At 43.6% G+C, this 14275-nt stretch overlaps 1 protein-coding gene across 1 annotated transcript in view; it reads right to left on the reverse strand.

The window, feature by feature from the left end:
• Positions 1-14275, reverse strand: part of CNST (consortin, connexin sorting protein) — a 251209-nt gene that overhangs the window by 164196 nt on the left and 72738 nt on the right. Inside the window, exon 2 of the mRNA XM_069234444.1 lies at positions 10007-10431. Within this exon, the coding sequence (XP_069090545.1) occupies positions 10007-10397 (391 nt within the window). The 5' untranslated portion in view covers positions 10398-10431. The remainder of the gene's footprint in view (positions 1-10006; positions 10432-14275) is intronic.

Here is a 14275-nt window from a genome sequence, read left to right on the forward strand (position 1 = left end):
CTGACTAAGTATTGTGGACCACAAGGGGTCCGCAGATCCTAGGTTAAAAACCATTATCCTAAACAGGGCAATAAACACATTGTTTCGCTAGATTGGCGCCAAGCCAGATGCTAAACGACTCGCTGTGAGGATGAGAAACTTTAATCTGTTTGCATGAATGGCTATAAAAGAGGGGTGCAGGATGTTGAAAGAAAAATGCCAATATAAAACAGATTGATTCTTCCAGACGTTGATCAATAAGGGTGCGCAATGGTCATCTGCTGGCAGCTAATTGCTTGGGAGCAGGAGAGTCAAGGGTGGGGGAGGGTCAGCAGCATGCGAGAATTCATAATAAAACGGCTTGTTAACACTATGTGCATTCTTCCTTATTTTTTTCTCATAGTACTAAATGACACAACTAACTTGTATAAAACAAATATTGGGATAGCTAGAAAGAACCTCGGTAACATCCCTTTTATGTCAGAAGTATGCTAAAAGTACTTGAAGAGGAAATAACGATTAAATGAATTAAACAAAATGTGCAACCTAGACAAAAGGTCATAATAATGAAAGGCAAATGGCTAGAACCGCACAGAAGGATTCACACAAACTGGAAGACAAATCAAATTCTTACTATTATGACCTGGACAAAAGGAGAATAACGAGCTACCATTCTGAGTTTCTAGTTGCCATCCTACAGTTCTCATTGACATTTTGCAATGTGCCTGGTTTTATTTAGGGCTGGCTGGGCAGCCAAGAGACTTACGGGTAGGTGTTATTCTTTTCAATCCTAAAAGCTAGTTTACGAACTGTTGGGAGAAGGGGACCAGGGTTACATAAGGGTACCAAACGTAATGAAAATGTTCTTTAGTCAGTTTTAGGTGCTGTTTTAGAAGGGGCGGTTAGTGTCTGGGAAGGTCTTAGTTGAGGTTAACAGTATGGCATAGACCGGTTTTGAGTATGTAAAGTGAAGGTCGATGAAGTGAGACGTTGTTGGCAATCGCGCTGTAATATAACAGCGCTGGGCGGTTCTTTCAGGCAACGCGTAAAAAAACAGCAAGATCACAAATAACCGCGAGAATGATGCAAAGTCTGGCTTGTTGTTCATAGGGCTTACACTGGTGGAAAAGAGGCTGTGTGTCAAGCTATATCGTGCATCTGCTGGTGTGCCATACAAAATAAATATTGCGTCACCCATGCAACGCAGCGCCCCTTTGGCGCCTGTAGGTAGGTGTAACTCCCCAGCTGCACGAGAATCCCAGCAACAAAGGTCTTGGGGAGGGAAGTGCCACATGCCATTTTCAAACAATCGATTCAGGTCCCTTCTCGGTGAGGTAATTAGGGACGTCACTAAGCTGAAAATTATAAAGCCCCAAAACACAGATCGGTACGTTTAAAGGCCTCAAAAAATGGACAGTAAAAGCAAATTACACAGACGTTGCGGATTAGGAAGGTGGATCTGGAAGGTTAAGAGAAACAATCCAAACATGCGTGACTAGGAGAAGCCAACACATAAGGCCCTACTCTCCCCCAAGCAAAAGGAAGTTAGATATTGAAAACCGATATGAAATAACAATATTTTGTAAACTGCCATTCTGACATCAGAGTTCACCCATATACTCTGCCGTTCTTCGCTCCCAGCACAAGACCCACGAAGAGGGAGTGAAAGAGCGGGAGAAAGCAGGGAAGTCCAGTGACTACACCAAACTGCTCTTGCCGCTGTCCCAGAATGCCATCATTATGAAGTACTCCACTTTCACAGGACACATCGGATAAACTAATCACAAGACATGTGCAGCAGTTGTTGAATATAACTATATGACAACAGAGATGCAGAGGCAGGCTCAAGCGAAACAGTTAAAGAATTAATAGATGAATGCGGCTATTTTACTCACTCTGGAAATACCACGGACAATAAAAGTAATAGGCACTGGAGTCACACAGCAGTTTGAGCTCTGCTCTCAACCGCACTGTTCCACAGAGACTTTAAACTCTGATTGCATCCATACTGCCATAAAGAGAACCCCAAGTAACGTTGCTACTTGATCTAAGGTCATGTCTATTAAATTATATGTGTTTTATTTACACAAATTATTTGCTACTACATAACTGGATTACAAGAACTTGCATATGTTAAAAAATGTAGTCTGCATTGCTGTCAGATTTAGTTTAATCTCCCACAAACACGTGTGTGTCCCATTCCTCGTGGTCATATTTAAAATATGTTTTTGTTAACCAAAAACACACTCACCCACCCACACTCACCCAAACCTGCCAAAACCATAATTATCATTAGAGTAACCTAAAAACGTCACCACTTAAGAAGAGAAGAACAACAGGTCACAGAAGAAAAGTCAACCACAAAAAGACGTTCACTCCACAGGGCAGATCTAAGAGGAGATGTAGTCTACATCGAAGGTCGAGATGGAGATGGAGTCAAGTTTCATCTTTCCAGGTTGTTCTCGCAAACATCAGTCCATCCAGAGTAAGATGTTGTAACACAGTTCTGAGTAGACACACCTTGAAGACATACGTTTTTCACAGCATCTCCGAAAGTAGTCAATGCTTCAAACACACTACTTCAAACCACAAAAGCATTTTGAACCCAGCTGCTAAAGACAGCCTTTGCGCATAAATAAAACACACCTTCCAATTCTCCCCATCCACCTCATCCAATTCCAATTTGACATACACTAACTAATACATGAATTCAATGTGCCTTATTACATTGGGCATCTAAACAAGACAAGCATTAGTACTGCAATTAGCCCTAGACTCTTACTCTAAGTGCCTCTTCAATCGCTGATGTGTTTAGGCACTCAATAAGTCAACATACATGCACCCTGTCACTTTTCCTTGCACTCATGCATCCATTCATTCATCCTCCCGCCCACCCACTTATTCTTGAATTAATCCAACAGCAATACAACAGACAAACTCAGTAAGTCTATGGAAGATACAGTAAAATAATAAAAATAGAAAAAGACGACATACAGCCACCTAAGCTTGTCAGACACATGCTTGCAATACAATAATAAAATTAAACATAACAGAGTGAGATTGTCTAGCAACTGTATTACATCTAAGTGTATGGCTGATTTAAAGTTCCAATATAGCGGACATGTTTAGAAGCAACATGCTGGGCATCTTGGAACAAAAACAATAATACACTATGCACAATACCATTCCAAGATGGCTGTTCTGTAATCATTGCACTATAAGGCCATTTTTGAATGCTAACATGTATACTATATCAGTTCTGTGCAGATCCAAGGTGGCCAACATAATGCGTCTAAACATAGTGGTTATCTTGAAACAGTAAAACAATGATGTCCTATATAAAATACCATTTCAAGATGGCTGCTCAGTTTAGAATTAGTGGCTATACAGGTTGCAGAACACCACAGATGAAATTAATGACAAGCAAGTGGCCCAGTAGGAGAGAGGAAAAGTACAAATAAGTACATTTAATACTGCAGATCAGATACTGAAGGGCATTCATTCTCAGGTGGATGTGCGTGCACACGTGACCAGACAAAATGCTATTACTCACAGGTCAACAGAATCAATAGCAGAGATCCACTAACCATTCACCCCATACAGTATGATGCCACAGAGAGAAGAATAATGTGAATGACACTTCAACAGACAGCAAAGGGCTTCACCAAAGACCCTCTATCAGTGCATTTGGAGTTTTTATGTTTTTTATTATTACAAAAGTCTGCCAGACAACTACAACTTCCAGAAACACTTAAGACAGCCTAGCAAGAAGAATCACAGTTTAACTCATCTACCTTTAGGGTTTGTCAAAGAAAGTAAACACCAAAATTCTGGTTACAGTAATCTGAGATACCAAGATGCATGACACGTCTGTCTACAGACATTCATTCAGTGTAGTACAGTGATACTTAAATTACGGTCTGGAGGATGCATGTGGCCCTCCTGACCTTCACATAAGGCCACAAGCTGCATTACTGCTGTTTATTTGAGACATGACTAACATTCAGAAAGATATGAAATAAATGGGCAAGCTTTAACCAAAGTAAAAGAGAATAAGCAAATAAGGTGTCCTGCACCACTTAACTTTAGGAACATATTAGTTTTAAATGAAAGTTTGAAACAAACACGCAAAACTATGATGCAGTTTCTTCAGAATTCCAAAAAGTGTATTTTATTAACATACAGACACGTTTGACCTTACTACTCAAATTATATGCAGACACATTTGACCTTACTACTGAGATTATATCAGTGTATTCAGAAGTACTTTTTAAGCCCTGGAGCACACCACAGACCGTACTATGTGGCCCTTGGAAAATGTTTGCAAGTACCCATGGTGAAATACAATCGACCTTTAAAGTTCGATTGGGTTTTACATATGATTTTCACAATAAATGTCAATCATCCTGTGTTGGTTGTAGTTCTTCATAAAAACAATTGGAGCTACGGCATGTTTGGTAACTATTCCTAATTAACTAATCTGCCCTACACCCTTTAACAATACTCTCCCACTTCTGAAAGGATAAACAATGGATTATCAAAGTACAAACATGTTACCCCATGGTTTGCAGAGGAAGGGGGGCCCAAAGGAGAAATCAACACCAAAACCCATGCCTACTACAGTAGTCTGTGAGTATCCATGTAACAAATGTCTGTCTACTATATTTTAACAATTCATAATTTAAGGACTATTTTCTTTAACATATGATTCTCACTATATACATAACTCTGGCCTACTACATTTGTCATTAAGCTTTATAATAAAACAATTAGACCTATGGCCTCTCACACAACTTTTTCCAATGCTCCAATCAAGCCTATATCATTGGCTTATCACCATAACCAACTCATGGCTATGATATGCCACATAAGATTTCCAACAAGGCAACCACTGCTTTACAGTCATAAAATTATCAGTAATATTAAAATTGCCATTGACAATTCTTCCTAACACAGCATAACAAGGATTCCCAAAAGGGCAAATATTGTACCCTGAAATTTTTGACCAAAATCCTTGCCTACTATGGTAATCTGCAAGATTTCCTCTAACAAACCTGTCTACAATAAAACAGTGTAATGACGATTCTCTCTTGAAGCCGTATTGGCTTTAGTATATACTTTCCACAATAAGTAAGTCAGGCCTACTTCATAATAAACTTCTGCCCTATCAAAATCAGTAATCCAGGAAATCAACAGTTGGGCGGAATCAAAGCCCGCCTGTTATTAGTGCTTCTTAAAAGATCTTTTTTTCTGTTGATCACATATGGTCTGGCTAAGTATCTTCAGGTCCAGTTAACCCCTTGGGTGCCAAGGACATAATGGTTACGTCCGGTGGCGCTGCGCTGAGGCACCACAGACGTAACCATTACGTCCTTGTACCTGCCCTCGGGAGAAGCGCTAGCGCTCTCCCTGTGGGCCGCGCCCCCACCCCACCAGGGCAGGGACGGAAGGGGAATCGCTTCCCCTTCTACCCCCCGGGGCCCCCCCGATCGCCCCAGTGACGTCTGATGAGGTCAGCACGCAGAAGTCACCTCCCATCGCACTGGAAGCATGCTTCCAGCGCGATGCGGAATAGAAATGCTAAGCATTTCTCTTTCGCATGGGAGGAGGGGGAAGGCAGAGACATCAAAAGAAAGGCTTTTCCTTTCCTTTGATGTCATTCTGAGCATTTCTGCAGCCCGATCGTAAAGCGATCGGGCTGCAGAAATGCCCACTAGACACCAGGGAGTTTTTTTGTTGTTGTTTATAGTGAAGGGGAGCGACCCTTTGGGCAAGGGCCGCTCTCCTGGGGGAATTTAATTATTAGGCCTTTTCTGCCCCCCGTGGGCAGATCTGCCTATATTGATTAGGCCGATCTGCCCCCAGGGGGAGCAGAAGTCACTAGACACCAGGGATTGTTTTTTTTTTGTTTTGTTTTATAAGGGGAGCGACCCCTTAAGCAAGGGTCTCTCTCTAGGGGCCAATTTTTTTATTAGGCCTTTTCTACTCCCAGGGGGGCAGATCCTCCTATATTAATTAGGCTGATCAGCTCCCAGGGGGGCAGAAGCCACTAGACACCAGTTAAAAAAAAAAAAAAATTAGGTCAGTTTCACGCAAGGGGAGTGACCCCTTAGGCAAGGGTCGCTCCCCTGGGCGGGCAAATTTATTTTAGGTCACATCTGCACCCCTTGGGGGAAGATTGACCCATTTTAATTAGGCTGATCTGCCCCCAAAGGGGGTAGAAACCACCAGGGATTTTTTTTATTTTTACAGATGGGGAAGAGACCCCTTTAGGCAAGAGTCGTTCCCTTGGGGGGTGGGGGAGGACACATTTTAGGCCATTTCTGCCCACCTTGGGGGCAGATCGGCCTATTTGTCCTAGGCCAACCTGCCCCCAAGGGTGGCAGAAACCACAAGACACCAGGGATTTTTTTTTGTGCCAATTTTAAGCAAGGGGAGCAACCCCTTAGGCAAGGATCGCTCCTCTGGGGGCAAATTTATTTTAGGCCATTTCTGACCCCCTTGGGGGTGGATCAGCCTATTTTTGTAAGGCTCATCTGCCCCCCAGGGAGGCAGAAACCCCACAAGGGAAGATTTTTTCAAAAAAAGAGGGTGGGGGTATGGCCATACCCCCACCCCAAATAAACGGGGACAAAGTTGTTCTGCCCACCGGTAGGCAGATGGGGCAATTACCCCGATCCACTCCCCAGGGGGCAGAAAGCCTACTGGATGCCATGGAACAAAAAATAAAATAAAAAAATAGTGGGCTGGTGGCTACCAACCAGTATGGGCATGGTTATGGCGCCACCCCAACTGAAGGGGGCAAGAGTCCTTCAGCGCTCCCCTGCACACTAAAACATGTTATCCCACGGCAAGCAAGAGGACATTTGAATAGTTTGGGGTTTGGTTTTACATTTGGGCCATGAGAGCTTGTCTTACTCTCAAAATCGTCCCACTTGGAATGGTGAGGGCTGCACTTTTTGGACTCTGGGACGCTGCCATGTGGAAAAATCAACAAGACCTAGACACATCTGAAAACTAAACATCTGGGTGAGTCCAGGGTGGTGTGCTTCACATGCACCTGCACCATTTTCTTACCCACAATGCCCTGCAAACCTCCAATTTTGCTGGAAATCACACATTTTTCCCACATTTTTCCCACATTTTTGTGATTGAACCTTCCAGAATCTGCAGGAATCCACAAAATTCCTACCACCCAGTATTGTCGCAGCTATGCCGATAAAAATTGTGCCCCACTTGTCAGCCTAAAAATGTTTTTTTTTTTTTTTTTCTTTTCAAACTGTCCTTTTGGATCCGCTTTGGTTCCCCCTCAATTTCAACATGTTTTTACTCTCTTCCCTGTCACAGGCACTTGGCCCACCTACACAAGTGAGGTATCATTTTTACCTGGAGACTGAGGGGAGCGTTGGGTGGTAGGAAATATGTCCTGGTGTGGGGATCCCACACAGAAATGTGGGAAAAATGTTATTTTATTTTTTAGCTAAATTTAAGGTTTGCTGGGGATTCTGGGTAAGAAAACACTGGGGGATCCACTCAAGTCACACCTCCCTGGACTTCCTCGGGTGTCTAGTTTTCAGAAATGTTTGGGTTTGGTAGGTTTCCCTATATGGCTGCTGAGCCCAGGACCAAAACCCCAAACATGCAGGCCGTTGCTCCTCTCAGATTCCACAACTTTCTGTCACTGAAATGTGAGGAAAAAGCATTTCTTGGGCCAAAGTTTGAGATTTGCAAAGGATTCTGGGTAACAGAATCTGGTGAGAGCCCCACAAGCCACCCCATCTTGGATTCCCCTAGGTGTCTAGTTTTAATAAATGTACAGGTTTGGTAGGTTTCCCTAGGTGCTGGCTGAGCTAGAGGCCAAAATCCACAGCTAGGCACTTTGAAAAAAACATCTCTGTTTTCTTTGGGAAAATGTGATGTGTCCATGTTGTGTTTTGAGACATTTCCCGTTGCGAGCACTAGGCCTACCCACACAAGTGAGGTACCATTGTTATCGGGATACTTGGGGGAACGCTGGGTGGAAGGAAATTTGTGGCTCCTCTCAGATTCCAGGACTTTCTGTCACCGAAATGTGAGGAAAAAGTGTTTTTTGGGCCAAATTTTGAGGTTTGCAAAGGATTCTGGGTAACAGAACCTGGTGAGAGCCCCACAAGTCACCCCATCCTGGATTCCCCTAGCTGTCTAGTTTTCAAAAATGCACAGGTTTGCCACATTTTCCTAGGTTCCTGAGCTAGAGGTCAAAATCCACAGCTAGGCACCTTCCCAAAAAACATGTCAGTTCTCAATGTAAAAATGGGTTGTGTCCAGGTTGCGTTTCCTGTCGCAGGCATTAGGCCTACCCATGCAAGTGAGCTACCGTTTTTATTGGGAGACTTGGGGGAACATAGAATAGCAAAACAAGTGTTTTTGCCCCTTGTCTTTCTCTACATTTTTTCCTTCCAAATGTAAGACAGTGTGTAAAAAAGACGTCTATTTGAGAAATGCCCTGTAATTCACATGCTAGTATGGGCACCCCGGAATTCAGAGATGTGCAAATAACCACTGATTCTCAACACCTTATCTTGTGCCCATTTTAGAAATAGAAAGTTTTCCATGATACCTATTTTTCACTCTTTATATTTCAGCAAATGAATTGCTGTATACCCGGCATACAATGAAAACCAATTGCAAGGTGCAGCTCATTTATTGGCTCTGGGTACCTAGGGTTCTTGATGAACCTACAAGTCCTATATATATATCCCCTGCAACCAGAAGAGTCCAGCAGACGTAACGTTATATTGCTTTAAAAAAATCTGACATCGCAGAAAAAAGCTACTGAGGAAAACGTAGAGAAAAATGGCTGTTTTTTTCCACCTCAATTTCAATATTTGTTTTATTTCAACTGTTATTTTATGTAGGAAAACCTTGTAGGATCTACACAAATCACCCCTTGCTGACTTCAGAATTTTGTTTAATTTTCAGAAATGTTTCAGGGAAAAAAACACAAGCCTTCTTCTGCAGCCCTTTTCCCCATTTTTTTATTTAAACGAAATTTGCTGTATTTTGGCTAATATCTTTGTCTTCTCCAGGGGAACCCACTAAGTCTGGGTACCTCTAGAATCCTTAGGATGTTGGAAAACAAGGACGCAAATTTGGCGTGGGTAGCTTATGTGGACAAAAAGTTATGAGGGCTTAAGCGCAAACTGCTCCAAATAGCCAAAAAAAGGCTCGGCACAGGAGGGGGGAAAAGGCCTGGCAGCGAAGGGGTTAAACACCAGGGAAGCCCTCTTTTTTATGATCAGGCAACAGGCATAGGTTGCAAACCTGATGGAGATCAGTTCTTGGGTATTTAGCATGGCAGCGAAGACTAAATCGAAATGGAGTCCGTTCATTAGCAGTGCATTGTTAGTGGGAGCCGATGAGATGGAAGATAGGTCCTAAAGGGCAAGACCCAAAGGACGTGGTTGGAGCACTTCAAACCGATGAGCAATCGTTTTCTCTCTCTTTGATACGCAGCGATGGAAAAGAACAATACAGACGAGGGTGGAGATGGACACTGAAACGAAAGGAGCCTGAAACGGTCTCAAACCAGAGTGCAGTGGAACATATTTGAACCAGATGGTGGAAAGAAAACAGTCTAACTGTGGAGTCGATGCCCATGCGCATTATCACCAAGAGGGGGAGTAACTTTACCTTGTGACTCGAAAGACTTCTCAGAAGAAAAACAACTTGCACATATCCGGACCTAACTAGATGACAAGAGTATGCGCAGCATGTTTACCTACAGTCACACATGCTTCAAACATTATGTTCCTGACAATTAGTTAACAGTACTACTTATGTCACTCATTGTTATTACTAAAACTATTACTCGCAACCGGCGGATTATCCTGGAGAAGTAAATTTAGCTTTACACCTGGGTGAGGAAACTAAATTAGGAGACACAAGGCTGAGTTGTTCAAAGAAGAAAAGTACACAGCCTAAATATGGCACAGCAGAATCAAGTATTTTCAATAATAAAAAAAGGGGTAATGATAGTTAATGTTACCTCTAGGATCGTCATTTAAGCCTTTCTTGTTTCTTGAACTTCTCTTTCCCGAGGTATGTTTACCCTTCCTCAGCATGGGCTCCGCAGTGCAGGGCATGGTGAGGTCCTGTTCCCTGCAACTGCTCTCCTGGTTCTTGGAGCCATCACTATGGTCGCAGCTTTCATTGTTGTTAATGCTGTCCTCCCCCACCTGCTCCTGTAGCCACACCACACCATCCACAGTGGTTGCAGCCTCACTTGGGCAGCCAGTGAGCCTGTTTTCATTCTCGTCAGGGATGGACAGTTGAAGGGTCTCTGCCACCTGCATGAGGGCACCCGCATCCAATGCATCACTCTGCATTTCACCAGGGTGCGCTTCTCTGTCATCCATCACAGTGGCCTCACCTTTCATGTGGTTTAGAATTTAGTAGGAGAAGTCTTCATGTCTACAAGAAGTATAGAGAGAATTGATCAAAAGAATAGACAGAGACTAGAGGAGCATTCTATTGAGTACATTGTTACTACAACATTTATATGCATGGAAAGGGGAAAACAATATAAAGCATCCAGGTCCTAATCACACCGGATTGAGTAAAATAATCAACTAGGCTTGCAAAATTACTAAACAGAGAAAAATAAAGGGGTATGTACAATTTTATAACAATCTAGGCTAAAAACATTGATTTCTACAATTGGTTTAAGCATCAAGGGTCATTAGTAACAACATTTCATTGCTTGTTTTAATATCACCGTAAGGGCGCTAAAGTGATCACAAAAGCCAGCTCGTAGAGGAGAAACCGGTTTTGTAGACCTCTACTGGCTCTAAAATGTTTTCTGATTCCCCAACTTCAAAGTCAGCAATCAGTGAGTGTTAAGCGTCTGGAAAGAAAAATGACAGCACCTAAGAGGCAGCGGTGCTGGAACAATTTTCAGAGTTGAGGTGCTTACTTCAGAATTAAATTACATCTCTAAAGTCCAAGCTTTACACCAAGAACAAGCGTAGCAAACGAGCTATGTTCATTCAGCAGGAGAGTGGTAAGGTTGTGGTAGTCTATGGTGCATTTGGAAGCTCCCGGTCACAAATATATCACTAAAGCATGACTTGGTAGTGTGTTGTTATTTACAGACAGCACCTTTTCCACTAAAACGGCTTCTACATTTGCACAGGTGTGCAGTTTCACTGCTAAAACTACACAGTGCGCAAGGATGTGTGGAAATTGGGTTTTAGCAAATATTTATCATTTGCACATTACCAAGTAAAGTGCCTTGGTGTGTTTTGAGCCTACTAAAATCTTTGCTTCCATCACAGTTCGGAAGTACAAAAAAATAGCTTAATTTACTACTTCCTAACTGCTAATTTAGTTTGAAATGTTGTACAGTGCATTTATGGGCACTTAAATCTTGTGTTCGAAAAAATTGATATCCTACAGCCTTTCCTTTCACACTCACGAACTGACCCCACCAAGATTGTCATATAGTTAATTTTACAAAATCATCTATCTTTGTTATTCAGAGAAACATTAGTAAAGAGCAGTTCCCATGTTTAAAGAATAAGCAGCAATTTGTCATAAGTAAGACTAACATTTGATATCAGTCTTTGAACACACAGCAAATGTGACAAAATAAGAACATAATTTAAAGGGATCTAGATTGCTCACACACCTTCTGAACCCCGGTATAATCATTTGGGAGTGCTGCAGCACCCCCAGCACCCCAACTTCAAGTGCTTATGCTGAGAAGGCTTAAGTTAACTGCCAACACCATCTAACCCATAACTGAGCAAACAATCATGCTGGTTATAATGCAACACTAAACAAGAACGAAACATCAAGGAAAACAAAATGTTGTGTTTACATGAAATACATGGGAAGGCTGAGCATTACGGTGAAGCTGTCACGAACACTCCTCTCGGGTGTTAATAAGAAAAGCCACGCACCAGGAGGGCGTGGCCAAGCCAGCGACCAAAATGACCTTACGGCATTGAAGCTCCATCGAGCATCGCCTGAAAAATCTACTGCATCGGGTACCTACTGGCTGAAACATGCACTCTGTACTTTTATTTGTTATGATTTATTCACACTGAAGGTAATATTTTGAGCTGCTGGCTCCGGTGCGGCCCATGCCTCAATTCTGGCTGAGAGAATTGCCCTCTGCGGCCTGACGTGGCCTTCGGAGGCACCACAAGTGAGTCTGAAGGTGGGACTGCTGTGCGGCTTAACCACCAACTACGTCAACTGCTAAGTGGTGTTCCCAGGGTTGTGGCCTAGGCCCTGGAGCGTTGCCTGGGCCATGCATTCATGGAGTTCTCCCCTGGTTCAGTGGTTTGAGCGGCCCCTTTGAACTCATCTGAGGCCTGTGGATGAAGGCACAGATAGCCACCCATGGGACGACCAATGGATGCCACTCCTACTGTTTAAGACAACGTGCCTCAGTCTGCCACATACCTGGGACTTGCCATGATCGCGTTCTGTGACGCCACTCAGCGGTAAGAAGAGGGGACCACCGCAATCATAATTACTGAGACTGGGAACTACGCACCTTGCACTGCAGACCTCATATGCCACGTCTACCCATACGTATCTGAGGTTTTCATTGCGCTCGCGCCCTAGCTCTCCTGAGCAGCTTTCCTGACATTCCAGATCACTGCCTCTGGTACTGTCCGCTCCGTGCGGATCCAAAATACCATTCTAAGGCTGCTGTCCCCCCACTCCTCTCATTATATTTATTGCCAATTGTCGGCCTACATCGATACCACATGATCCCAACCCACTGACTTACATATGGTGCTACATCTACTCTGCATCATTTGGCGTCCTTCATGCAGTCGCAGTGCTGTACCGGACTTGCTGAATCCACTACCTAAAGGTGCCTAGGATAAGTTTGTATATTAGATATTACTGATTTCACTGCGGATCCCCACCCTGTTGGACTGATTCCCCACCTACTAAAACTGCACTTTGAGCTACCTGCGCTCCAGACAGTATGGCCTATACCACTGGTCTCTCCATCAGGGCGTTATAGTTTTTTGACTACATAGCGTTTCGTGACTACAGTCCCCCTTCAATTTGGTATGTGCTGTATCTACTGTCACATCGGTATTTACTGACACAATGGATCATCGTGGTTCTAAGCAAAAACAACTCTCCGTTTAGATTGCCAGAACCCAGCGCTGCCCACGATGCAAGGGACATCTCTAATCACATAGTGACAGACATCCCCCCTCCCCACCCAGATGGCACAGTCGCTATTATCTGAGTTACATGCCAGTTTTAAGGCGACTGCCTCTAGATTTGATACTCTAACACACCGGTTGGATGCTGTGACTGAATGCCTTGATCAACACAGAACCAGGCTTAAGGAGGCAGAACACAGAGTCTCGGAGATAGAGGATGGTAATGTTGATATGATGAAGTGACTAGAACGTACCAAGCGTATCCTGAAAACGTCAGCATCTAAAACTGAAGACTTAGGGGCAAGGTCTTGCCAAAACAACATTCGTATTGCTGGAATGGCAGAATCAAACAACACTGGGCGAATGGATGTCTTTGACAGTCTTCTGGCAGACCTTTTCGACAGGCAATCTTCAACTGATACCTTTGCGCTTGAACAGGCACATAGATCACTCACCCACGTCCAATACCAGTGGGGCCACTGCAACAGATTATTGCTACGCTCCTCAATACCAGAGATGGGTATACAGCTTTGCGCCTTGCCCATGAAAAGGACCCACTGCAGCATCAAGGTGCCACCGTTTCTATCTGGATTACACGCCACTGGTGCAGAAGGCCTATTGTATATGTACGGTTGTCAAACAATCTTTCCAAAAACATGGCCTCAAATATTAAATGCTTTACCCGGCTCGTCTCCGGGTGGAGCTGAATGGTCAGCACTGTGTTTTTAACACCCCTGCGGGTGCAGTACAGTTTTGCAAGCAACACACACTTGGTGGGTCCCCCCTGGTGGGGATTCTGGTGCCCCTGCGGGCTCGGCGCCCAACTCCCCACGCATCCTAGTGGACTCTGCGACTCAGACACACAAGAATGCTTGTCATTATGTTGCCTTTATGCACATTATTTCCTTTCAACTCCTGCATGCTTAACGTTTTTCCTCTATATTTCTGCATTTTCTCAATGATCATTACTGTTCAAATTCACACTGCTTAAACAGGCCCTGCTCCTCTGGGCGTTTTCACCCCGAGGTGTATACTGATAGGTTTTCATTCTTCATTTATTTTAGGGTACATTGAGTTCTCCAGCATTTGTTTTTTACTAGAGTAGGTGGGGGGGAGGG

Source organism: Pleurodeles waltl, chromosome 5 (assembly GCF_031143425.1).
Source record: "Pleurodeles waltl isolate 20211129_DDA chromosome 5, aPleWal1.hap1.20221129, whole genome shotgun sequence".
Classification (NCBI taxonomy): Eukaryota; Metazoa; Chordata; class Amphibia; order Caudata; family Salamandridae; genus Pleurodeles; species Pleurodeles waltl.